This window comes from Ammospiza caudacuta, chromosome 1 (genome assembly GCF_027887145.1).
Source record: "Ammospiza caudacuta isolate bAmmCau1 chromosome 1, bAmmCau1.pri, whole genome shotgun sequence".
In the NCBI taxonomy this organism is placed as follows: domain Eukaryota; kingdom Metazoa; phylum Chordata; class Aves; order Passeriformes; family Passerellidae; genus Ammospiza; species Ammospiza caudacuta.
In genome coordinates, this window is record NC_080593.1 from 112,568,241 (window position 1) to 112,593,744 (window position 25,504).

General features: G+C 43.0%; 1 protein-coding gene across 5 annotated transcripts in view; it reads left to right on the plus strand.

Annotated features, from left to right (window-relative positions):
* The window catches only part of MAPRE2 (microtubule associated protein RP/EB family member 2), a 97,917-nt gene that overhangs the window by 36,343 nt on the left and 36,070 nt on the right, over positions 1-25,504 (plus strand). For 2 of the 5 annotated variants that reach the window (XM_058804347.1, XM_058804363.1), the window contains exons 1-2: positions 4,231-4,435; positions 24,114-24,241. In XM_058804347.1, coding sequence (XP_058660330.1) covers positions 4,317-4,435; positions 24,114-24,241 — 247 coding nt within the window. In that variant the 5' untranslated portion in view covers positions 4,231-4,316. Of the gene's footprint in view, positions 1-4,230; positions 4,436-24,113; positions 24,242-25,504 lie in introns of those variants that run through there. The other 3 variants (XM_058804367.1, XM_058804355.1, XM_058804375.1) reach the window with 2 other exon arrangements.

Genomic DNA, 25,504 nt, shown 5'->3' on the forward strand with positions numbered 1-25,504 from the left:
GTAAATCTGTGGCTTTACAGAATTCTGTTAATCTTTGTTGTGATAAAGGAAGACTATGAAGATAGTTAAATTAGAAAAGCAGACTACATTGCTCAAGACTGCTGTTTTCCAAAAGTTATTGCTACCTTCCCGCTGGCTTCTGAAATCTAGTCTCAGGCTTTCTTTCTCCAGTGAAAAAAAAATGCACTTGTGACAGGAATGTTCATGAAACTCCTCAGAGAAGTGATGTACAAAATACTTACACTGGCATGATGTTTGCTGCAGTTTGTAGCTGGGCTCTATTCTGAGAAGACTGCAAGCAATATCACACTGACTCCTTTAAGAGCTTGAACATGAACAGAGATGTCAGAGATGAGGGATGCTTGCTGGCCACTCTAGGGTTAAATGTGTTTTTCTTAGTCTCACTCCCTATTCCTCCCACCTCCCCAAAGTTATCCAAGCAGTGGGGAATTTCTGCAATCATTAATTGTATTTATAGTTTGGCTATGTCATGAAATACTCCCTAAATCCGTGTGTGTGGGGATTTTTCATCCCCTCAAAAATGTATCAGCAGAAGTCACTAGCCTGGCCATCACCTCTGCTGTCAGAGGCTGTGCATTGATCACTTATCAGCATTAAAATAGTTATAATTTATTTCCACATTAGCTGCCTAATATAAAATTCTGGCTCGAGTATGCCTGAGGTCTTTCTAACCCTGCATTTTGGGGTTTTAGAGGATTTTACTCTCAGGCATTATAAATTAGGCTTCATGGCCTTTCTACTGCAGTAAGTGAAGCTTAGAGCCAGTAAAGAGAGAGGAACTGAAAACAAAAGCTCTGAAGAGGAAGGAGGAACCAGATTTTGGAGAATGATGTGTAGGCCTATTCCAGTACTTAGTAGTGTTACTGGATACTCAGTATCCAGTACTTAGCTAGTGTTCTCTCTGCCTGATTCACCACAGCAGATATCAAAGTCCTGGAATGCATGTGATGCAGTAGAGTGGTGCCTTTTGCATCAGCAGTACACCTGGGACTTGCTGCGTGGCTAGAATGGCACAGGAGTAGGTGGTCTTGAGAGGACGTGACATCTCCATCCTTGGAGATTTTCGAGATTTGGATTGATTATGATCATGTCACCAAATGTGACCTGATCTCGTGTTGGTGATGATAATGCTCTGGACTGGATGACCTCCACAGGTCCCTTTCAGCCATTGCCTCTGTGGTCTCAGTGCTGAAGATCTATTACATCAGGTTTTGTAATTCCACCCTTCGGCATTAATTGCTTTCCTGGCTCTTAGCTTTGCTTGGTCAGCATATCACTTGTGAGTACCAGATTTCAGTACTTTCAGCATTCCACAGGTGGGGCTTTTTATTAACACCAAGGCTGACCTTCTACTCTTTGGATCAATTCTCTGTTTTTGTGCCTGGTGCATGTAAAAATCTATAAAGGCAGCACAGATGGTACAGACACATAATAACAGCAACAGGTTTCCTCTTTCTTTGAGACCTTTAAGCTTAGAATGAGGAAAGTGAGTAAATTATTCTGGTAGCTTCTGGTGGCACATAAAACAGGAGTTGTGCTTGTGGGCCACACAGTGCCCAAAACAGAGATGTAAGTAGAGGGAATGCTGTGCATATTGCACTCATATTCCACCGTGCAATCCATATTGCACCCAGAGCCCCCAGGCTGTGCTGGATGGACTGAAGCCCACTGAAACTTGTGCTTTCTGAAAAGCAGTACCAGGCTTCTTTTGCTGATGCCTGGCTCAGCCTCCATAAAGGTAAGGTACTGTGCTGAGGCAGTGTGTGTTCTTCGGACCTTGGGTCCTAATGCAGAGGCAAGAAGAGGTTTGCAGCAGGGCTGCCATGCTCTCCTCACCTGTACTTCTCTTCTGTAGCTCTGTTGGTACACGTTTGAAACAGCTTTAGGGACTTCAATAAAGAAGCTTCTGTTCTTTGCCACTGGTGAAGAAATAAAAATGTTTTTACAAGTTAGGGTTGCAGAGTGTTTTACTGCTTGCTCCCTAGCAGAGCAGGTAGGGTTATGTCTGGCAGATAAAGACCTGCTGTAGATTATTTTTATATTCTGTCATCACATAGCATTTCTGGCTTGTCCATGTTCTTGAGCGTTACTAAGACACTTATTGGCATTTTTAACAGAATGTTTTTTGTTGCTTGTTTTGAAAAAGACTCAAAAGTAGCTTCCTCCAATTACCAGATGAATGAAGTGTGTTTCAATGAAGTGTGCCAATTGCAAATGTCCATAGATTGGTTACTGAAAGATAAATATGAGTATATTTGAAAAGCTGGCAGAAAGTATAAGAAGATTCCCTGTCTTGATGTGCAGAAGACAGTGGCAAATTGGCAGACTAACTTGAGCCTTGTTAGAGACTGCTCTAAAATGTGTTAATCTATACATCTGATTTAAATCCAGGGAGTTCTCAGCAGTCCAAGTGTTGTGCAGTTGGTGTTATTGATTTTATTCACCTTACAAGCTCTCTGTGAAGGGTCTATATTATGAATATAATAATGTAAACTAAGATTTCAGAATGAAATGATACTACTGAAAGATTAGGTAAAGATAAGTTAAAATTTCATTAAGTCACTTTGTGCAGAAAAAAATCTGAGGCAGAAACCTGATCAAACTCACACTTCATGAGTTAAAATATCAGCATGTGTCTCTGAGAAGATGTTAGAAGTACTCACATGGCTTCTGTCCGACCTACCATCTTAAGATTCTTTTAAAAAGAGACTTGCATTTGGGGGCATGTATTTTTTAAGATGTTAATAGATCAGCCCAAATATTTTGCATCTAACAGCCACGAGAGGTCACATAGATCTGTTAAGAGACTGTGCCTATAGCCACCCTTGTTGGTTTCTGCTTAGAGAAAACAATTTGTAAACAGCTGGACAGTGTTTTTCTACGGTGGTAGAAGTGTGGGTTTTGATGCACTGTTGGGACATGAGGGTAGGTTTTGACCACAGTGAAGTTCAGGTCTGCTCCTGAGGATGACCAGCACAGATCTGTGCTAATGTCAAACTTTGAAGCACATTGCTATATAGGCAAGGGGAGATATGCAGAAATAATAAAGAATTGCAGAGGAAAACGGGCTGGGGAGGATGCAAAAACTGTTCTAGAAGAAGGGGAGGAAGAGATGAGGGTTTTGTGATTGGTGGTGCAAGCAATGCCAGAAGTTCAGTGCCACTGCCTTGGCAGATCTCTTCTCTTCTTGTTTCTGATCCAAGGAAGATTTTTAAGGATGTGCCATCAAATGTTTGTTTTTTTTTTTTTTTTTCTGTGTAAGCCTGAGAGCAGGAGAATGCTGGAAATGTGCAGTGCAACTTGACAGGTGTTATACTGTGCTCTCCAGTGACGTTGTAAGCAGAGATACAGAGCTTGGTATCCAGAGCTTTGAACATCCTGGTGCTTGGGGTGGAAATGCAGGCGGAGTAGCAGACACAGGAATCGGGAAAAAAGAGCATAAAATAACTAGGACCTTCGTGTGCTGTCTCATTATTAGGAGTCCGTGATTTTTTACATCTTGTAGCTCATGTCACTTAATATTTATGCCCTTATTTTTAAAAATAAAGCGTTGACCGCGTGAAACACGAATGCCACGCTATGATTCTTGCGAGCAGCAGCCCGTGCGGGCGGGCTTTGTGCGGCGGGGATGGCCATCGCCCCCGGCACACCCGCGCCGAGGGGAGATGATAGAGCTGGGCAGAGTTGGGCGGCGTTCCCTGCTGCGGCTCGCCCTGTGTGACCGAGCAGCCGGGCGTGGGGCTCCTTGCTGTGGGCAGGAGGCGGACGATGCTGAGGTACCGGGGCGCGGCGGGTGACGCCGAGGCAGCGGCCGTCGAGGTCCGGGGCGCGCACACGGCTGTCAGGGCGGCGCTGGGCAGGGCACGGCGCGGTCCCCAGGGGCCAGGCGGCGTTTCTGGGCCGCCCACGGGTGCGGGGGGCGGCGGCACCGCCGGGCCGTGCGGGGGTGCCCGGGCGCTTTGTGTGTGCCGGGGCCGCCGATCAGCTCGGGCCGCCCCGCACTGCCGGGGCGAGCGGCTCTTTGTGTGGGGGCGCGAGGCGGGGCGGGCCCCTCTCCCTGCCTTCCCTCCTTTCCCCGCCGTGCCCGCCCGGCCTGTCCGCTGCCGTCCCCGGGCGCAGCGCGGCGCCGGCCCGTTGCCATGGCGAGGGGCGGTCACGTGTGGCGGCGGCGGCGGGGCTGACGCGCGGCGGGGCGGGGCGGGCGGCGGCGGAGTCGCGGCTGCCGCCACCTTCCGCACACCAGCAGCAGCAGCAGCGGCAGCAGCGCGGGGCTCTGCGGAGCGGCGGGAGCGCCAATGCCCGGACCGACCCAAGCCCTGTCCCCAAATGGCGAGAACAACAACGACATCATCCAGGATAACGGGACCATCATCCCCTTCAGGAAGCACACGGTGCGGGGGGAGCGCTCCTACAGGTACGGCGGGGGGGCTGGGGCGGGCGTTGCATAAGGCGGGCGGGCTGCAGCCCCCTCCTCTCCCCCGGCCCCGCATTGTCCGGCTGCGGAGCGCTCGGCGGAGAGGCGGGATGCATGCGGGGGCTCGCCGCGCCCGGGCGGAAGAAAGGCGCTTAAAAATGATAATTAGGAAAAAAAAAAAAAAAAAAAAAAAAGGGAGGAAAAAAAAAGAAAGAGGAGGGGGGAAATAAAAGGGAAGGCGAGAACGCCCCCCGCGCAGGCAGCCAGCTCCCCTTGGAAAAGAGCCGCAGCACCTCGCTGCGGATCTCGGAGGGAGGCGGCGCCGTGCGGGAGGCGGCGGCCGCGGATGGCGGGGCGCGGGCAGCCCCTGCCCGCCCGGGAGAGCCGCACCGGGCAGCGCCCGGCCCCCACGCCGGTGCGGGGGTGACAGCCGCCCCCCGCTGCTCGGGCGGGGGTGACAGCGCTGCCGCTGCCTGCGCGGGGGAGGGCGGCTCCATCCCCGCCCCCCGCTCCCCGCCAGCCCCATTTTGTGTTTATTTATCGTCTCTCGTTTGGGGGGGACACCCGTCTTTTGTCGCAGTTGTAGATTTTTGATGAATCGTTTGGCATGCGTTGCTGGCAGCGCTTCTGCATTAACATCTCTGACAATATGTTCCGGCAGATAAGCTCATTAAAATTGTTTGCATTGTTTGATAAGGGTCGCGGCGCAGCCCGGAACGCAACTGGTTTGATGTGCTCCTTGCTGCCGACTCGAAGGGCGATAATACGGCCGGTGGCTCCTTATGTCAATATACAGTTATTTTAAATGCTGCCTGGATGACAGCGAGCAGTGCCTCTGCAGAGAACACGCCCCTTAAAGCTGATTTCCAAGCAGCAGGAAATGATGCTGCTCTCAAATATCTGACTAAAGTGGCGAGTTGTAAGCTCGAATACATGAAAACAAACGTGGATGACTTGGCTTGTTTGTCTGGAGAAATCGCAGTATTTTTTCTTCTGCTGAGGAATAACGGAGCTGCTACCGGCATTTGGCCATTAATAACCCTAACAGTGAATCTCATTGTTGATCACTCACTGACGGGCGAGCGTGAAATTCGCTGGAGATCCCAGTGTGTGGTTAGTTTGAAATGCACAAAATTTAGTCTGTTGTCTCTCTCTGAAGCTGCTTATACTTTGTGCAGTGGAGCCCCAGTGCACACATGTAGCACAAAGTAGCAAAATTGCTTTTGCAAGGACCTATTTCTGCTTGCAGAAAGCCTGGAGCTCTCACTTCCTATATCTGAATTTCAGCTGAGTAGTACAAGATTCTGTTTTAGGGGAAAGCTATGTTTCTATCTTGCAGCTAAACAGAAATATGAAATAGGTTTGAAATATCACATATCCACCTTTAGTTACTGTGACATGCCGTATGTACCACCGATTGCTAACTTGTTTCCTTCAGAAGAGTTCTTTGGAAAACCTCTGTTACATGGGGTTCTCCATTCTTTTTCAGGCAGTTTGTGTGTGTTTTTCTGCAGTCATCAACAAGTCAGTTTTCTTGTCCTTCAGCCTGTCAAATCATACACTGAACTATGTCTAGAAAAGACATTTTGTGAGGCTGTGTTCTGCGTGTGATGACTGTATCACTTGCCCAGTTTTCCAGAAATTGCGAAGATGCTCTGCATCTGAATAGCCTGTCATCCAGAGAAGTACTCCGTAGTCTTTTAGGGATTGGTATCCATTTGTATCCCTCTCTAGAGCAATATAAAGGAATACAGAACTACTGATGCTAGCATTGCATGTTATCTTTGGGCGGTAAATAAGCAATCCAGTTAAATATATTTCATAAATAAACCTTCAATGCATAAATAAAAATTTCCACTGAGGAATTCTATTTAGGTTGGGTTTTTTTCCTTTTGGAAACTTACCATGTTCTGCAGAGTCATAGCTCCCATATCTGTTGATTTCTTCCTTTCTCTGGGAGAAAGGGAGAGTGATGCTTGCTTCCATCTGAAGCTAAAGTCCTTTAGGAAGTAAATGTCAAGCATAACAGAAGGGAAATGTTAGAGAAAATACATGAAAACTGGTAAAGCTTCTTCTTGAGACTGGAAAAAATGGGTTTTAACTTCCATGACAACCTTTAGTAGCTAGGCAAGTTTGGTGCTTGTTCAGTGTGAGTGGCAGCAGGAGACCACTGGGTCCAACAGACGAATTCCATCACTTCAGTGCCTGCTGCCACACTGGACTGTCAGTGCCATTCCAGAGCAGCTAGCAGGACCTCACCATATGACACATCAAGTTGCTATGCCTCTGATTGCTGGGGTGGCTTCTTCCATCTAGGAATATGGAATAAATATGTCATTAAACACACCCTGGAGCTTGATGGCAGATGAGCAGTTGTACAAATTTAAAACATTTCGGCATCCTGCTGCTTTGCTCCTAAGTTAACCTGCATCTACCATGTGTATAGAGGTTCAGTATTTGCCTTTCCATCCTTCTCTCCTGCAGTAACAGAAATGCTTTCTCATTTCACAAGTTTTAACATGTTCTGTTCCTTAGATTTTTTAAAACAGAAGTAGTCTTTACTGATCAGAAAATTTGTGTTCATCAGGTTAGATATTCTCAGACCTAAAAAAAAAAACCCTTTGCTATTCTAATACCAGGTTTTACCAAAGATTTGATATCCAACTCCTGAAGCAGATTTAAAAACAGCTGCAGGTTGCACCATTTTACAGACTAGGAAGCTGACATGGAAGCTATAAGTTATCGATGGAGTTGAGGATGCAGCAGGGAATTGAGTTTATACCACGAGTCCCAGCCATGTGCTCTGTATGCAAAGCCACAAATAGTTTTCCCAAGTCTTCCAAAGGACATATTATATTTTGCAGACTGGGGACATACAGGCCCAAGGTGTTAAGTTTCTCATCCAGCTTTACTTAGCTGGTAAATGGAAACCAGGCACTTTGGCATAAAATTTAGACACAGGGTGATGTTACCTTTTGGAGTTAATAACTGTAATCAATCTGTATTGCTTGAGTGAGATGCTGTTTCTTGTGCTTCAGATCAGGAGCCTGTTTAAAATTTGGTACTGAGGTGTCTTTTTGTTGGCCTGAAGTAGACTTGGGGTAATTTCTGAGAATGGCATCACATTTAATGATAGTTTTACTTCTGCATTCAAAGATGGCTGAAAAAATTCACTGAGAAACCAAATCAACAGCTGCGGGGATAATTTTTTTTTAAAATAAGACCTGTTTGCAGTGCTTTTTTTGCCAGACTCCAGGTTATCTTGTGTGGTTGATCAGCGCGTCATATTTTTAAAAGCTAAAGTATTAAGAGTGAATACTTCTAGGTTCAAATGGCATACCTAGTCTAAATCACCCTGGCCCTAAAGAGACAGACTGTTGTACCTTCCTTTGCAGGATACTGTGCTTAACTTCCACTTTGTCTCTGTGTGTTGCTGGAAAAATGATTTTCTGGTCCTTCATTCCCTGACTATATTTAGTTTTACACCCAGAACTTGCATGAAGCAGAGGGGAAGGGGCTGACTTCCTGATTGTTTTTCTTGAAGTGACTAGGCTAGAAGGAAAGACTATTTCTGTTTTAGTTTTTATCTATGAGTGTCTACCTTTCTAATGTTATCTGTTTTAAATATTTGTTTTTCCTAAGTGTTGTCTTCATTCTAGAAATCATTGTGTGAGCAGACAAATGATGGTGCTGTGCGTAATAATGAAAGCTAGACAGCAGTGGTGATTTCCTCACCCAGTGCTGGAATAAGTAGTGGGGTGTTACAGAGCATATCTGGCTGGCTTTTACAGCACAATGAGCTGATAACTTCCATGCTGAAAGTCAAGATTTACATTACAGCAAAATCTGTTTTGGTTGTTGCCTTGTGAAGTCTCAGTGAATTGCCGGATGCAGGCTGGCCCTAGGCAGCAGAGAGCATCCTTCCCTCGGCAGGAGCTGCCCCTGGCTCTGGTGACTCTGTGCCTTCCACACAGGGTTCAAAGGGGGACCTATGGCTTTGCCTTACTCTGGGCAGAAGGATTTTCTTACTCTAAAATTAGGCTCCACTGAATGTGGTACACTGAAGTAATAAAGATCATTTGTGTTGATAAAATTAATATATAAAGGCCCAAGCTTGAGAACTAGAAAGATGATACAGAGTAAAAGCAGTGAGTTGTCTTCTCACTTCACAGTACTGATAGATGTGACTTCTGAAACTGTAAACACCAGTCAAAACAAATGCTGTTAAATATATTAGGACATGAATCTTTATTTTCAGAGGCATTTGCTTTGACCTAACAGTTTTATTGCAGATTATGACAATTTTGCCCTAGATTTTATTGAAAGCAGAAAAAAGTCAATAACAAATGTTAAAAAAAACCCATCAGCAAACTAGCATAAATTACACCCCATAAATTTGGCCTGTGCTTTTCTAAAAGCTGTAGTTGTGATAACCCCCTTATCTACCAAGCATCTGGATTGCAAGGAGGTAGTTACTCTCAGCGAGAAGACCATTCTGGTGACTTAGAGCCAGCAGCTTACCAGCCAGCATTAAAGAGGAACCAAGGCAGAAATATTTCCTTGGTTCCTGTCAGCTTAGGTACCCTCTATCTTCACTTCTTTCACTTTCATAAAGCTGTCTTCCTGTTGCTGCCACTGCTGTTCTTCTTTAATCTTGTTTTCTGCTTAGGGAGTGCTCTGCCTAGAGAGAGCTGTTTTGGTGAGAATCTTCTGCTGGGCAGATCCAGCTCTCAAAAAGCAGGGTGAAACTGGCTGAGGATAACTGGGAATCACGTATGAGTGCATGTAAAAGTCTCTGAGGGTAAGGAGGATGACTCTGCTCAATACTGCATCAGTAGCTGGAAACTTAGATTATTGGGATATCTCTGCATTATTGGGATACCTCTGTTGACCTGGATTTAGATCTTCCAGGATAATACCTCCATAGTGCTTTGGGGGCTGGAGGTATTTGTTTAAATCAGGGGCTAAGAGAGAGGGGGCTTTTGGAGGACTGGGAGGAGAGGGGAGAAAACACTCCGCAGACAGCCCAGTTTGTGTAAGGACATTGAGATAATTTTCAGAGAGCACGAAATCCTCAGCTTACACCCTAGTGCTCTCACCATAAAGGTCTGAGAACGCCTAATTTGCACCCAGCTTCTGTGGGTTTCAGAAACATCCTGTAGGTGGGAGGCTGCGTTCTGGGTTTTGTTGTGTGATGTGGGGCTTTTTTAAACTACCTTGTTGAGCTGCATAGCAACAGAAATGTTTTATTGGCATATGAACAGAAAAAGGAGCAAGTTTGGGACACGCGAGAACTGAACCTGATGCTGGCACTTTTAGAAACAGACATTTTGGCTTCTGCCTCGTGTCTTCAATCTAGTCTTCCTAGATAATAGGTACTGAAAAATATGCTGCATTGTGAAAGAAAGGTGATTTGGAGGTGGGGCTGTGGAGCAAGAGACCTTGATTAAAGCTCTTTCTTTGGCATGTTTGAGGGAGATGCAGTTACCCCATCTGGACCACAGGAATGTTCTTCCAGGGGGCATACGTGGACTAACCTTTTGTGATATAATACTTGTTTTGGGAGCCACTAAGAAAAGAAAATGTGTGGTAGGTCTGCATTTCAAGTCTTGACATTTGAATGTGTGACTCTTCAAAAATATCTTCAGAGGTTTTGGGGTTTAGTGAGGAGGTTAGTTTAATTTGACAGTCTCCTCTCCTTCCTCATGCCCAAAGCTAATTATAGGCAAGGCTTGGTAAGGAAGCAGATCAATAATGTGCCAGCTTTTCATGCACTTTGGAAGTGCAACTTTCAGCCTTTGTTAGATAATTGAAAACGACTGGTCTCACCACATCTGTTCTCAATCACGGCAGCCACGGGGTGGGATGGCACCAAGGCCATGGTGGCGCGGTGGCAGCAGCAGCAGCAGCAGCGCTGCTCAGGGACAGCGTTTGGCTGCTCGCATCCTCCTCGCTCCCTGAAGCCTGGCCTCCAGCTAGCAGCGCTGGTTGCTCGCTCCCAGGATCAGTGCTGGGGAATGTAAATGGAAAACATCCGTGTTTCTGCTGCGGATGGTGTGAGCTGCGCTGCGGAGCTGTTTGGATCTTGCTCAGATCTCTGCTGCCTGACTCACCGATAAAGCATCTTCTTCGTATTGTTTCATTACAATTAGGTGGGAGGGGAAAGGGAATATCAGCTGTAAACATTTACTAAACATGCATTTAACTCTTGGGGTTTAAAAATAGTGTTGTTTTCTCTTTTTTTTTTTTTTTTAGCACAGTTCTACTGTTTTGTGCTATAAAATATTTAATTCAAGATTAAAATCTTGCCTGTGATATTTTGAGAAAAGTTTGTCTGGTTTTCTAGTGGTATACCAAGTTATCAAATATTTTGTAGAGAAGGGTCTGTATACTGGAAGCATGCCCGTTAAATGTCTCAGTTTAGCCACTCTGAAATAATTTCTCTTTTCCCATAGAGCCCCATGATTAGAGAAGGGTGCCTTTGTGTTAAATCTGTTTCTTTGGTATGCTATCCAAACAGGAAGTGTAAACATTCATTAGTGAATCGAGACTTAAGGATGTAGCTTCCGTAGGAAATCCTACAACTGTGCCAAATCATTCTGCCTGGAGAGAAATATGCCATGCAGGTTGTACTGTTGATCTTCTGGCCTTGTATATGGCCACCTTGCATTGTATTGTCTCAGAGGCTTAATTTTCAATGTTATGTTTCTTGGCAATTTGGAGCCCTCAGTCAGTGGAACCCTTAGCTGAGATCTGTGCGCTTCAGTTTTATCTTTTAGGAGCAACTCAAGTGAGTTTCCCCCCCCTACAGCAGGGTTCCTTAGTACCATACAGATTTCCTACCCAAGCAGCTGTAATTATTCAGAGATGCACATGAATGCAAATTCTTTCCTGTCACTCTGGAATGCAGTGTTGATGCTCAGAAGGGCTTGCTGGCAATATGTATTAAACAATTTGGGGGGAGTGAAAATTCATTTTAGGCAAATCTTACACAGTTGTTATGCTTCACTTCTTAAGGTTAATCTCTGTGGAGCTGGTCCAGTAATATCATGAATAGGAAGCACTGAAATATTTGAAGTAGAGTACTCATTTGTTTTACTTACAGATTCAGTGTTACACAAATCATAGCTTGTTAAAATAACTATAGAATCTATGAGTAATTGTTTGTATGGAAGTGGAACACATAGCCCAGTGATATGAAAGTCCCACGGGAGCTTGTGTATACAGAAAGACCATGGTGTGTAGGAGTGCTGAGAACAGGAAAGCAGTGGTAATTGGTTGGATAGAAGGGATACATTTTCCCAAAAGGACAGTATTCAGTTGTAATTAGTCATTCTGTTGGAAACCTTGTTATGCAGAATGGTGTTTGTTATATTTTTTTGAATTGAGTTGTTTGGGGTCCACATCGCTGCTTGCCCATAATAATGTTTCAAAGTTATACATGATGTAGATTTTAAGTCAGGGTCTAAATACATGGTTTTCAGTCAACACATTCATGTTGTGCTAGTTGTCAGATTCAAGGAGGCATAAGAAATATTTTCTTTTTATTTTTTTACTTCCCTGAATATATCTGCAATGAAGACAGGCTGAGGCACCTGGGGTTATTCAGCCTGGAGAACAGAAGGCTCTGGGGAGACTTTAGAACAACCTTCCGGTACCTAAAGGGGGCTTGCAAGAGAGCTGGAGAGGCAATTTTTACAAGGGTATGTAGTCGTGAGACAAGGGGCAATTGCTTCAAACTGGGAGTATGTTTAGGTTCGGTATTAAGAATAAATTCTTTACTAGGGGTGATGAGACACTGAAACATGTTGCTCAGAGAAGTTGTGGATGCCCCGTTTCTGGAAATGTTCGGGACCAGATTGCATGGGGCTTTGAGCAGCCTGGTCTAATAGAAAGTGTTGCTGCCTGTGGCAGAGGGGCTAGAACTGTATGATCATTAAGATCCCTTCCAACCCAAACCATTTTGTTATTCTGCATATTTCTGCCTGCAGAGGTTTGGCTCTCTAGTGCACGTTTTTAATCTGTGGTTCCCAAGTATGAAATGAGTTCCACAGGGGTGCTGTAGAACTGTCTTGTCTCTCAAGCAGCTCTATTTTTAATATGGTGAGGTGGTTTTTTCCACTACCACATTGTGCACACCCCCCAGTTGTTCCTGAAGGGTTGCACACTATGGACCTGGTGGTGCTGGTGAACAAGATGAACATGAGTCAGCAGTGTGCTCTTGCAGGGAAGAAGGCCAAGCCCATGCTGGGCTGCATTGGCAGGCATGTAGCCAGCAGCTCCAGGGAAGTGATTCTTCCCTTCTGGTGCTTCTGAGACCACATCTCACATACCGTGTCTGGATTTGGCCTCTCCACTTGGAGAGAGACAATGACAGGCTGAAGTGAGTGTGGCAGAGGGACACCAGGAGCTTGTCACCTGTGTTTGGTCAGTCTGGATAGGAGCCAGCTCAGGAGGGGGGAAGCTCTCACTGCAGTCTTATCTGTCTAGTGGGAAACTGTGTGTAAAGCAGATGGAGCCAGGTTCTTTGAAGAAAGAGAAAGGTTGAGAGGCAATGGCTGTCAGCAGCTGCAGCTATACAAAGTACTTTGGATATTGGGAGAAATGTTCACACAGCCAGGATGGTCAAACCCCAGAAGTTACCCAAAGGGGCTGTGGAATATCTGTCCTTGGAGAGGTTTGAAACTGAGACAAATGGCAGCCTTCTCTGGCTGTTTCTGCAGTGACTGAGAGGCTGGAGCAGATCCCTCTGGAGTGCCCTGCCTACCCGAGTCAGTTTATGATCCCATTCTGTAGCTCTAATAAACATAAACAGCTCATGACTTAAAAAACAAAATAACAAGATCACATGCTTTAAAAATGAAAGCAATATCATTTGGAAGCAACTTTTGTACTTCCAGGAAGGCGAAATCAGCCTTGTCATCAAAGGTTTCAAATGGAAAAGAAAAATGTGTGTATGCAGCCTCAGTATGACTTCATCAATATCAAACGTTTTCTAGTTTAATTCTTGTGAAAGCAATACTGCTGCTGCAGCACTACATTAATTCATATTCTTATAATTTCATATTGTGCTCTCTGAATCACTGAGAGCAACTCCTGCAGTTTAGTACCCAGTTTGTAGAGACACAGCAGAGCAAAGGCATAGTTTTGCTGTATCATAAAATTAATTGTGTACATTGCCATTGAAGATTATGTCTGGAAGTTAACAGCTGATAAATTGCTCACTCTGCTTTGAAGGGATTGTAGTTTTTTTCACACAGAAAATATTAGCATTATTGATAAGTTTAATCTGCAGAAAATGTTTTAACTGTGAGCACAGTTCTTAAACTGTGTCAGATGTCTGCTTAGTTTGATGTGCTTTTACAGGGAGTGGTGCAGAACTGTCTTGTTGCATGGCCTGCAGCAACACTGAGAGGGTTGAAGCAATTAAATACCCACATTGCAACCCAGAGTACCTTCATAGCTGCACTTACATCTAGTTGAGGGCAATTCAAGCAATAAACTTTTTCTTCCTTGTTTATTGTGAGAGTTGAACTTGGTAATGTCACTGTTTGCCAGCTGGAAGCAATACACTTTAGGAATTAACCTCAAGATATTCCATGAAAGGAGGCCAAATCCTATTAAACAGTACATCTATGCTTCTCTTAGCTTAAGGTGCAAGGCTTTACTGGGGCTTGTAGATAAAGAGTGTTGTAAGTAGTTCAGTTTCTACAATTACAGTTACATCAAAGCAGTAAGCACCTTCTAAAGAACATTATTTAGAAAACAAAGCTTTGGGGATTTCCCCCTTTAGATCGGCAGAAGATGTTAAAAGTTAAAATCTGTCCAAAAGTTGCAGTTTCACAGATCTTCAAAGACCAACATGGTTGAAAAAAGAAGTTTTGGCGAAGCTTTACTTGATGCTGGTAGACACCAATTATGTTGGTACTGCAACAATGGTAAAATCAGTCTGTGGTCACTGGCACACAGCAAGAGTAATATGTTACATAAATCACAGATGGCTGAGCTAGAATAGTCATACAGGGCAATTTACTTCATGAAGGATTAGTGAATTCTAGTTTTAGTTGCTCCAAAATTAATTTAGCAGTTAAGCAATTGCGCTTAGAAGTTCAGCCCTTTTCTAGATAGTACTTGGTAGGATTAATTCTTAAGATATGTCATTTACCAGTAGTATGTTGGACACCAGAATAATTTAAGAGTGCTTCTTTGTCTGTTATAGTGTTAACTCATGAGAACAAGGGAAGAGGTCAAGTTACTTTGGTACCCAAAACCAAATTTAAGTGTTGTGTCTGGTAGTCTTAACACTTGCAGTCTGTATAATATTAGAAATGTTTGTAGGGAGTAGGGAGCTTGTAATAAGCCAATGGCAGGGGTATTTATTTGGGCCTATATCATCAACATTGGAGATGTCAGAACTCCAAGATTTATTATTATCATTATTATTATTAGTCTAGCTTTCACCAGTGGTTGAGGGAGAAGAGGGAGAGAGTTGACCTCAGAGCCTTGTAAAAAGCTGTGCAGTCAAGTTGGTGCAGTGGTCTGCAGAGGCAGTGCTGGCAGGGGACTTTCAGCTGGTTTGTGTCACAGGTGTTGTCTGGAGCTTGGTTCTGTATTCCCAGCAGAAAGCCTGGTGCTTCTCCTTTCCCAAATGGCAGCAGAGCTGTGATAGCAGTGAGAAGTCTGGGCAACCGTACTAAAGCTTAATATTTTCATTACAAAAATACTCAGGCATGTTTTAGAGAGTGATGCACCAGTGAAAGCAGCTAGCATGGTTGCCTGTTGCTTCATCTGTTGTCACATGCTTGTTTACAGCTTCAGGACTTAAAATAAATGTTGTCTTATACCCCTGATGAGTGTGGTCACCTTCCTGCCAGGATGACAGGGATGGAGTGGAGCTGGCTCACTCCAGGAAGCTCAGCAGCTCTGTTGTGCTGTGCTCCAGAACCTTTGCCCACAGGTCCTGGGATGGCTGCACGAGTGGTTGCTATGCTGTTTCTTGTCCTTTACTTGGTATCACTCCAGGAACTTTCAAAGTGAGCATGGCCTTAGAAGGCCACTTAAAAAGGGCCTTGTTTTCTGCAAGAATAGAGAGTTGGACTCAATGACCCTTGGTGGGCACTTTCCAACTCCTGATATCCTGTGATTCTAACATACATGTTATATATACATATGTATTATTCTAACCTTAAGGTTAGAATAAATGTTGCAATGCATAAATCAGTGCATATCTGCACTGGTTTTTAATGTAGGAGAGAGAAGAGTTGATGCCTGACCAAATCCTTGTGCTCTGTATCATAGTGCATCATTTGTGAGTGGGAAAGCGGTACTGCAGTCTCTCCTTAGCTGGTGCCAGAGGTTTCTCATGGGAGTGCTCTGCTCCTTAGCTTTGCCTGCCTTGGACAGCAGGGTTTTTTAAGTGTACTGCAGTCTCTTGTAAGAAAACAGCAGCTATGTGTTAGGAGAAAGGCATTGCATTCCCCCTTGTTGAAACCTCCTGTTTTCTCTTTTTCCCAGACTTGTCCTCTTCTGAAAGCCATGGATGTTCAGTGCCTGTCTCCTGCTGACTCACTGCCTCTCTTGCCTGGCTCTGCAGGCTTGTGAGGCGCTGGAGGCTGCTCAGGCCCCCTGTCAGGAGGGCTGTATAGTATTACAAAATCTCATTTGCCATGAGGTTATGCTCTGAGTAAATCAGCGTGTTACTTTAGCCTTTCACCTTGGAATGTATATGTGCCAGAGAGGAGGAGGGGGGCAGCGAAACCCCGGATAGGTCAAAACTAAATTCATTTGGTGACTTCATCTGTCTCTAGCTGGATCCCATCCCTGCTGAAACTCCCAAGCCTGCCCGCAGCGTTTTCTGGACTTAAAAGGCGGAAATGGCAGGAGCCGGAAGCTGCCAGAGCTGCTGCAGCGTGGCTGCTGTCCTGTTGGGCTCTCCTCTGACACACTGCCCTGCAGCCCCACTGCCCAGTGCTGCTGCTGCTCCTAATCAGCCTTTCTGCTTGTCCTTAGCCCTTCCCACTCACGGGCAGGTGTTCCTTGGGGGCTGCTGGGTTGGGTGGCTCTGTCTGCCACCCACCGTGTTTCGCCTGGAAGTTCACAGGCTGCATTCACACGGGCCAGTGGGTTTGGGGACAAGCTCTCCTCCACTGCTGTCTTCATTTCCCCCTAAGTCTGCATTTGCTAAAGAAATCTCCTCTCTGAAAGTGAAACTACTCATCCATCGACTCGTGGGAGCAAAATAATAAGTGGTTCCCCTGTTATTTTCACTGCTTAGGCTAGGAACTGAGGTGTGCTTGCATGGGCTGCCTCTCAAGGCATCCTTTCTTCAGTGATCAGCACTGATGTTACCTTGCTTTATGGCACATTTTTGATCTCTTGGAAATCCTTTAGCAATGTCTGCATGTTTGCTTGGTAACCTGTTATTATCCAAAACGGAAAAAAATGAAAAAAAGGAGAATTGAAATTCCTGCTAGTGTCTGGGTGAACAGAGACTTTTTTTAATAGAAGATTAAAAGCTGGTTTACATAGCAGCTTTCTACAAGTTTTCTAGTTACAAAATGGTCATAGACATCTTCAGTTTTCTAAAATCTAGGTGTTTCTAATTGACTTGAGTTTATTGTATAAGTCTGAGAATTATTTTCCTTTGAATCAACCTTTTTTATTTTTTTCCCCCTTAACAATCCTCTTGTCTATTGTGAAAGGTAGACTAGTTGCCAGCATCTATTGTGAAAATTTGACAGGTTGAATATCTTACTTCAGGGCATCAGAGCAGCGATTCAAGCTTAAGATCTTAGAGTTGAAAGCCTTGGCAGGGGGAGGGTAGTGACTGTAAGTAAAGGCAGTGAAGTTTTTTAGCATTGCAGCCTTGCCACGGCTAGGTTCCTCTCATTCAGCCTACCTCAAAGGATTTTTGTTGTTCATCATTAATAAAATGCCTTCTTAATTTGTAGTCACATTCTTTTTGTACTGAAATTTTTGTCCTTACACCATGTTAAATAGTGCCTGTCTGTTCAGCAGAAAGCATTACTGTTGCTTTGTTCAACTGCTCTAAGGTGTGGTTTGAGAGTGCTGTGCACTGCTGTGGTTCATTTCTAACCAGAGTGAATATACCTGGGTGGAAATGGTGGTGGCTAGAGGCTCTGAATTGCTTCCATTTTGTGTAAAGCTACTGATGTCTGCCTTTTCTTGAACCTCTGTCCTTTGTCAAGAATTCTTTTTTTTTAAATTAACATCACAGAAATTGATAAGGAACCTTTCAGAGCATGCAAATACTTTCAGCTGTAACGAAGATATTTTGTGGTTCGGTGTTACTGTTGCATTGTACTTGTGATGGCAAAGGTGAACCCTGAAATAAAAAGGAATTTTGTTACTGTAGAGACATGACATTGCTGTTTCATTGCCACAGTTTCAGTGGCAGCAGGAGTGAGAATGTAGATGGAGAAATAAAATCTTATGGTATGGCAATACAACTGGCAGATTCAAGTGAATGCAAACATGACTGGCAGATGTGTCAGTGAATGTGGTTTGTCCTTCTCAGGGGGACCTTTAGGTGCCCTGAAATCTTCAAAGCACTAAATAATTGTCCTGGAATTTGAAACTGTTCTTTTCACTTTTGTGAACTACCCCAGTTTAATAACTGGTTAGTGAATAAATTTCTAACTATTTCTAAGTGCTGTGCAGTATTCAGTGTAATGCATTGCTAGTTATTAGACCATATCAGAGGATTTGGCTCTAGTTGTGCATATTATTGGAATACTTCTGCTTGTGTTTTTCACATTTGAGGAAACTGAATATCTGAAAAAGAATCAGTATTTTTCTGCCTCACAAATAAGTTTTTTAGGAGGTGGTAAGTTTTCTAAAGCCATATGTAGCACAAACCAGAATTACCAGGAGCCTTTATAGAAGGTACTCAGATTTGGGTCTAAAGCAGTCCTTTAGACCCATCATAAACATTTATGTAGGTCAGAGCATCCCAGCATTGGCAGGAAGCCTCTAATTGAAAAAAAAAAAGCCCTAATCCAATCAGAGTATATCTCTTATTACCCTGATTTCACTTGCATTTAAACAGGGAAGTGCAATGAGAACAATAGAAAATATGCTGTTGTCTGTGTTCAGTGATAATCCAGCAATATTCAAGCCATAAAATGTACATAGATTGCCTCAGTTTCATCTAGACTTTGTAGAGTACTTCACAAATCATTTTAGGTTAAGTCAGATCCATGTGGTAAATGTAAAATGGCATTCAGAAGTGAGTGAGATATACAGAAAATAAAAATATTTTTAGCATTTCAGGGCTAAGTAACATGGGAACAGTGCAAAAGAGATTTGACATTCAGCATTTAAAAACATGACTTTCTCACAGTATTATAATCACAGGATTCTTTTATTCTTTTTTTTTTTTTCCCCATGGCAGTACCTCATTGTGATTAATCTTGTCTCTGATTCAGTTTCTGGCTACATAGAGCCTTTGTGTTGCTTGCTGCAAATATCACTGCGGTTGCAGCACTCTGATGCCACGGTATTTGCTGCAGAAGTACAGCATAAGTCAAGAGGGGAGAGTAAGAACAGTGTTGTCAGCACTGCACAGGAGCTTTTTGTGTTGATTTTCTGTCTGCAGGACTCCTTTCTGTACAGACAACCTCGAGCACAACTGGTCTCTAATGGCTGTGGCTGCAGCTGTGTGCAGGGAGTGTTCAAGAAACAGGCAAGGTCCAGCTGCAAATCAGTTGTCATTTCAGGATGGTATAAAAGGATGAATTTTTCTTGGACAGGGATTTATCCACTAAATCTGGCAGGTTTCTTCCTTCAGGGATTTCTTTGTTTTTGCAGTAGCTTTAATCTAGAAAGCCTTTTCACCAGCAGCTGCAGCAGTCTCATTCAGCTTCATCTTTGCCTTTCTGCTGTTATCTCCTGCTTTGGTAATTTTTGGTGTGAGATCTTTTGTTTTATTGGCAGTATCTTATCAGGTGCCAGCTTCCAGAAGGTGCCTCTGTACTGTCACACAGACTTTCCACTGCATTTAAAAACTTAATATCTGTTTGTCTCTTTGCACTACTATTTAATACAAATATGTCTATTTGTACTAAATGAGAGGCAGTGGCAGAAATTGGAACACATGAGGTTCCACCTGAACACAAGGAAGAAATTCTTTACTGTAAGCGTGAGTGAGCACTGAAACAGGTTCCCCAGAGAAGTTATAGAGTCTCCTCCTCTGGAGATAATCAAAAACCATCTGGACACAATGCTGAGTAATGTGCTCTAGGTGGCCCTGCTTGGGCAGGGAGGTTGGACTGCAGTGGTCCCTTCCAGCCTTTCCTATTCTGCAGAAATGTGAAGGCCTTGCAGGTTCAGAGATGATGGCAAGTGTGGTGAGCTTTTACACTACAAATAGATCCAGTGCTGTAATGCTTCTAGTCTTGTCATTATTACTGGTTTGTTGTGATACAGCTTCTGCTGTCAACAACTGTTAGTTTATCCCTGGAAAAATAAAGTAAATGTACTTCTTGCAAAACTGTCCTTAAGAACAGCTGGATAATACCTTGTAGCAACTGCAGTTATCTGTAGCAAGAGCAATGGAAAATACCCAATATCTCAATATCCAATGCTGCATAAAATGCCTTAAAAAATTAATAGACTTTTGGGTGTAATGTTTACCATCCGGCATGCCAAGCCAGTATATTTCTAACTGGGGAAACTGCTTAAGCATGTACATGATTTTCAGCACCTGTCTAATCCTCTGAACTCATGTCTGTGGTGTGTAGTTGTGCATGTGTAAAGTGTTTTTCTGAAATGGCCTAGACTAATATGGGAAGACTCTCTTAGGGTTTGAAGTAAAACAAGGGAGAGTTCTTTGTGCTTAGGCAGCACTGTAACAGCCAGAGGTTTTTGATGTCCCCCTGTCCCTCCTGAAGTGGGAAGTGTGATGTCCTACCTTCAGTCTGCTTTCAGTTGCTATAGAACCACAAGGCACCTCTATGGAATTCTGAAGACACCAGGTAGACACTGGTTTTCAGGCTTGTGTAAGCCTCATTGCAATCTTATGATTCAGAGCCTTCAGTGTAAACAAGTGAAAGCCTAACAAGTTGAAAATGTAAATAATGTTACTGGAAAGAAGAAGTGTATTACAACATAAAATCAAGTTGTTAGCTACTTGGCTGTTCAGAGTATGGGCTGTGTGTCTCCACCTGTCCAGCTGTTCTCTGGCATCAGCTTACACATGTTTATTAATATGTTTTGAAGATGGATCACATTTTTCAGAGTACTTCAGCACTTTAGGAACTCAGTCCTGCAGAAAACCCCAGCCCAGCTGTAAATGTTGAGCACAGAGGTTCTTGACTGTTGCTGAGCATGATGGCTGCACTACCTACATCTGCTTGTTCTTTTTTTTTTCCTTCTTTTTTGTTTTGTTAAAGGTCTCTCCGTGTGGCAAACAGGATATGTGTGTATCTGAGCACCAAATTAGAACATGCTTACTGTAAAGGAAACCATTCCCAGCTGAGTTTATTTAGAACGTAACCAGTAGGAGGGTGGGGAGCAAGAGATGCAAAGAGAGGGTGAACTCTTTCAAGAGAAGCAGCTGTGGAATATTCACAGATATGTTAACAAAGCACTTAAGAATGAATGGCAGTGGCATGTTATTGAGTGTTTTAACAAAAATTCTGATTCATTTTGCCTTTGCTTACAACTGTACTCATACACCATTGTGCATGCTTGTGTACAAATCTGAAGCTCTTGTCTCTAATCGCTTGAACTCGTCTCTAGTAAATAGTCTGAACTTCTGTTTGACCCTTAGACTATAATAATTAATTTACAGAGTGTAGCATAAGTTGTATTACAGGTATCCTTCAGGGTAGCATTGTAAAACTCAAGGTTATTCATTTACTCAGAGTTTCCTGCAGTAGAATTCCCCACCCTGTGCAATGCAGCAGAGGATGTTGTTTGCTCCCCTGTGGGTTGCAGAAGGATGGGTATTTCTCTTTGCAGTTCTTTGGGGAAAAAGGTGATGAAGGAAGTTTTACTTCCTTTCTCTGTGTGTGTGTATTTTCTTGATCTTTTTAACAAAGTGAACTTTCCCTTTTCACTGGTGGTGGATGATGGTTTTTCTGAGCTCTGCATGGCCTCAGAGGCCAATTAAAATGTTCTTGAAGTAGTGGCAATTACAGATCAGAGTAGCTTTATTTCAGATATTCTCATCTAAATATCTTTAGTTGCTGTAGAATTCAGTGGACTCCTCTGTATTGAAGTGTCAGTTTATTATTAGGCTCACTAATAATTCTAAGTGAATATTAAATTCATTATTAAGCTGTTATTTCAACTGATCTTACATACAATATTTAACATGTTAGTTTAATGGTGACAGTGGTACTATCTTTCTGTTAGTTTTGTTATCTATATAAAAAGGCTAAAAATAGTAAAATAAAACCCATGTGTTTCAAACTTCAGATCCCATTAGTATCAAAGGGTTTGTTTTCCTGCTCAGTGCCTTCCACCCTGATGTTGAAGCTAAGCTTTTATGGTTAGCCATTATGGTGTAGTTTTAAGAGTAAAAGGGCACTCCCTGTTTCTAAAACTTTGTTCCTAGCACTCGATTCAGTCCAGGCACTTAGTGCATGCCAAGAAAGTGACCTTTGCTGACTCTTCCAGTGAATACAGGGCTGTGTTCACACAGCTGGCTGCGCTGCATGTGAGTCCGCGGGAAGAACAGAGCAGGCTGAGCACGGGCAGATTCCCTCCATGCTCCAGAGCTGCCTGTACACAGAGGATAGGCAGGCAGCCTGGTTCTGAATGAATTTCTGGCAGTGGGTACCTGACTTTTGGAGCATGAATTCTTCAACCCTATTTTCTCTCTCACTCTCTTTTTTCTTTAATTCCTTGTAAAGCAAATTTGAGGACTTTATGCCTCGTGTCTTAATGTCAGTAGAAGGGAACAACTTGAACAACCTTCTGTTTGTGAGATTTGTTTCCTAGAAAAAAAGTGATCTGTATTATAAACTTTGTAATCTTGTATTTAAATTTATTCTCTGTGTTATGTAGTAATACACTTACATGTTACCAAGTCAAGTTTTGTGCTGGTAGGTTTTTCCCATTTCACATTTTACCTAGGTTGCCCCACCTAGTTAGCACACATAACTCTGGGTACAGTTAATTTTCAGTCTTGTCCCTGCAGAATTGCCTATCAGGTTTCAAAGGGCTACATCACTGCAAATTCTCAATGGAAATAGTCCATGCAGACCTTGGATCCAACAGAAGAGATTCTGCTCTCCTGTTCTCTTGCATTGACTGAGAAAGTTGAGGTCCAAAGCTGGGATGGAAGGACTGGCAACAGAGCTAGACAGATAAGTGTTAGCTGCAGATTGCCATGAGAAACAAAGGTGTGCAGTCCCCAGCAAACCAAGAATAATCGTTCAGCTTTGACTCTGGTCATTTCTGAGACACTTCACACCTGGATTGCTTCTGGTGGCCTTTCTGCAGTCCGTTACTCACGGGAACATTACTTACTCTCTCCATCAACTTGATTCTGCTCTTTGACACTGCTGATGAGATAAACTTGAGTGTGCTCATGTTTTCTCTTTGCAACATCTTGCAACAGAAAGATGTGACTAGGGTAGGATAACAGGGAGCAAAGTTCAGTAGTATGTGTTTCTGGTCTGTGTACCTGGGAAGATGATGAAAGCTACTATGAATTGCCAGCTTCCAGGTACGGACCTTTGCTAACTAGAAGAATCTATGTAAGGGGATGTAGCTGTGAAAACTTCAAGCACTGGGTGCCATTTACCAAGGTCTCAGTGAAATGTTATCTGAACACTGCTTGAAACTGTCTGTTCAAGAAGGACTGCTGACATGACCAGTCAGTGAATGTCTGACTTGATATAAGAGACTCACATTGATTTGTTTAATCTAGACTACCTGGGCTTTGGGACAGACACTGAGTGCTGTCTCTAAAGCATTAGGAAGTCCACTCTGGGGAAGAAAAAGCAATTAGGGCTGGAGGATAATGTTGGCAGAAGAAGAAATGGGTATAAGCTGAGAGGAAATGTTCCTAATGTTTGAGAAGAATTGGGCTCCACAGCAGCTTTCCAACCACACAGTTAAGGGTGCAAATCTCAGTTGCTTTCAGGATAGATGTTGGTGCGCTGATAACAGAGATTATTTGATATTCACTCTGTGACTGTTAGGAACTGAATTAATGATCCAAAAGGGCCCCGTCCCAGTAAGAAAACAGTAATAGTACAGCTACTTCATCATTTAGAAGTTACCTAAAATTAAGTGTTGGTTTAGGAAGCCTGATCATCCTGCAGTGGCAAAAAACTGGCAGATGTTGCATCACTGTATTGATGCAGCACAATGTGACAAAATCTTGGGTCTCTGATCCTGTCTGTGCATCTTTTGGTCTGAGTCTGGGTTTTTTTCTACTGTGTTGGCATGAAGCAAAATACCATAGGTTTGTATGTTCTTTAAGTTCACAGTGACAGCCAGAGAAATATGTTCATAGGTTCCAAGAGGACATTGAGGAGGTTTCTTATCATCAAAGAATAAAAATTACCCCTCCTTTCTCAATAAACAGAGAGAGGGTTTTGAGTTTTCTTTCCCTCTTTTGAACAGGAAGCATATATTCATTGTATTTAGAAAACAATTACCAAAATGTCAAAAATCTTTTTTGTCTCTCTTTTTTTCCTAGTTGGGGAATGGCGGTCAACGTGTACTCTACCTCTATAACCCAGGAGACTATGAGCAGACATGACATCATTGCATGGGTTAATGATATATTAGCTTTAAACTACACAAAAGTTGAACAACTCTGTTCAGGTAAGAAAGCACAGTATGCTCTATAAATGTTTATTTTAAAACCACTTTTAAAGTCTGATTTGTTGAAAATAGATAACTTTTCACTTTGACAGAAACCAGTTACTCTGAAAAAAGAGGCTAATGTATGTGCACAGGAAGCATTTTTATGTTTGTGTTAATCATGGGAAGATGAGGTACCTTGGGAAAGCATAATAAAGGCAGAGGTGAATGGGACAAATGTAGCAGGAGATACATAGAAGTAATAAAAATGTTGGCCAAGCAAGCAAAGAATACAGTGATAAGTTTTAGTATTTTTAAGCCACTGGGGTGGTATCTTTTCAAATGGAGAGTGGACATAACTGAGGAAGAGATAAATAGAGAACCAACACCACCCCAGATGAACAAAATTCTCCAGCTCATTTTCCTTCCTGAGGTTTCTCAAATCCCTGCGGATGCTTGCAGGAAAAAAGCACAAGAAAAAGACTGAAGAAAAAACATGGATTTGAGGAAATGAGGCTTTAGTTGCTGTGAGGGCTTTAGAGCTTTCAAAGTCTGCCTCTTTCTCTTTAAATCTGAGTTACTGTTATAAGTATATTTGGTAATGAGCCCTGAAAAAAGGGTGATAGTTTGAATACTTCAGACATTTTGGTTAATCAGAGTTGCAACCAGAAGATGGGTGTTAAACAACAGGGTCTGTAACTAGATGATGGCTAGAAATGACACAGAAAAAGGCTGCTGTTTCACTGTGAATGTACATGCCCCTGGGGAATGATTTCTTTCTGATTTCCAACTGTGATTTTTACATTTGAAGATGCTTGGTGGAGGAGGAGTTTGTTTGTGGTGGAGGAGATCTAACTTAGATTGCTAATTCCAGACAACTAACATGCTGGGAATATCTTATGAAGGTATTATATTATCTTATGAAGACAGTGCTCAAAGCACATGGAAGAGGAACCACATGACGAGACTTCACCTATTTCTTGGTCTAGACAAAAAAAGTAAATAGGGTCTTATATTCATATATTTGATTTTACCTATCATTCTGGGTAAATTTTCTGTCTCAGAGATGTTCCCTGAAAGATACAAGTAACCCTTTCAGGCTGATTGTCTCATAGCCTATCCTTCAAAATAAAAAACCAATTTTCAGCTGCAGAAGTAGAGTACCATACTTGCAGCCTTGCACAACAACCATAAAAATGAGGTTGAAAAAGTGCAGGATAAAGTCAATGTAAGCAACTGATATAATCTGAACAATTAAAGACCTAGACCATGGGAAATTATTTT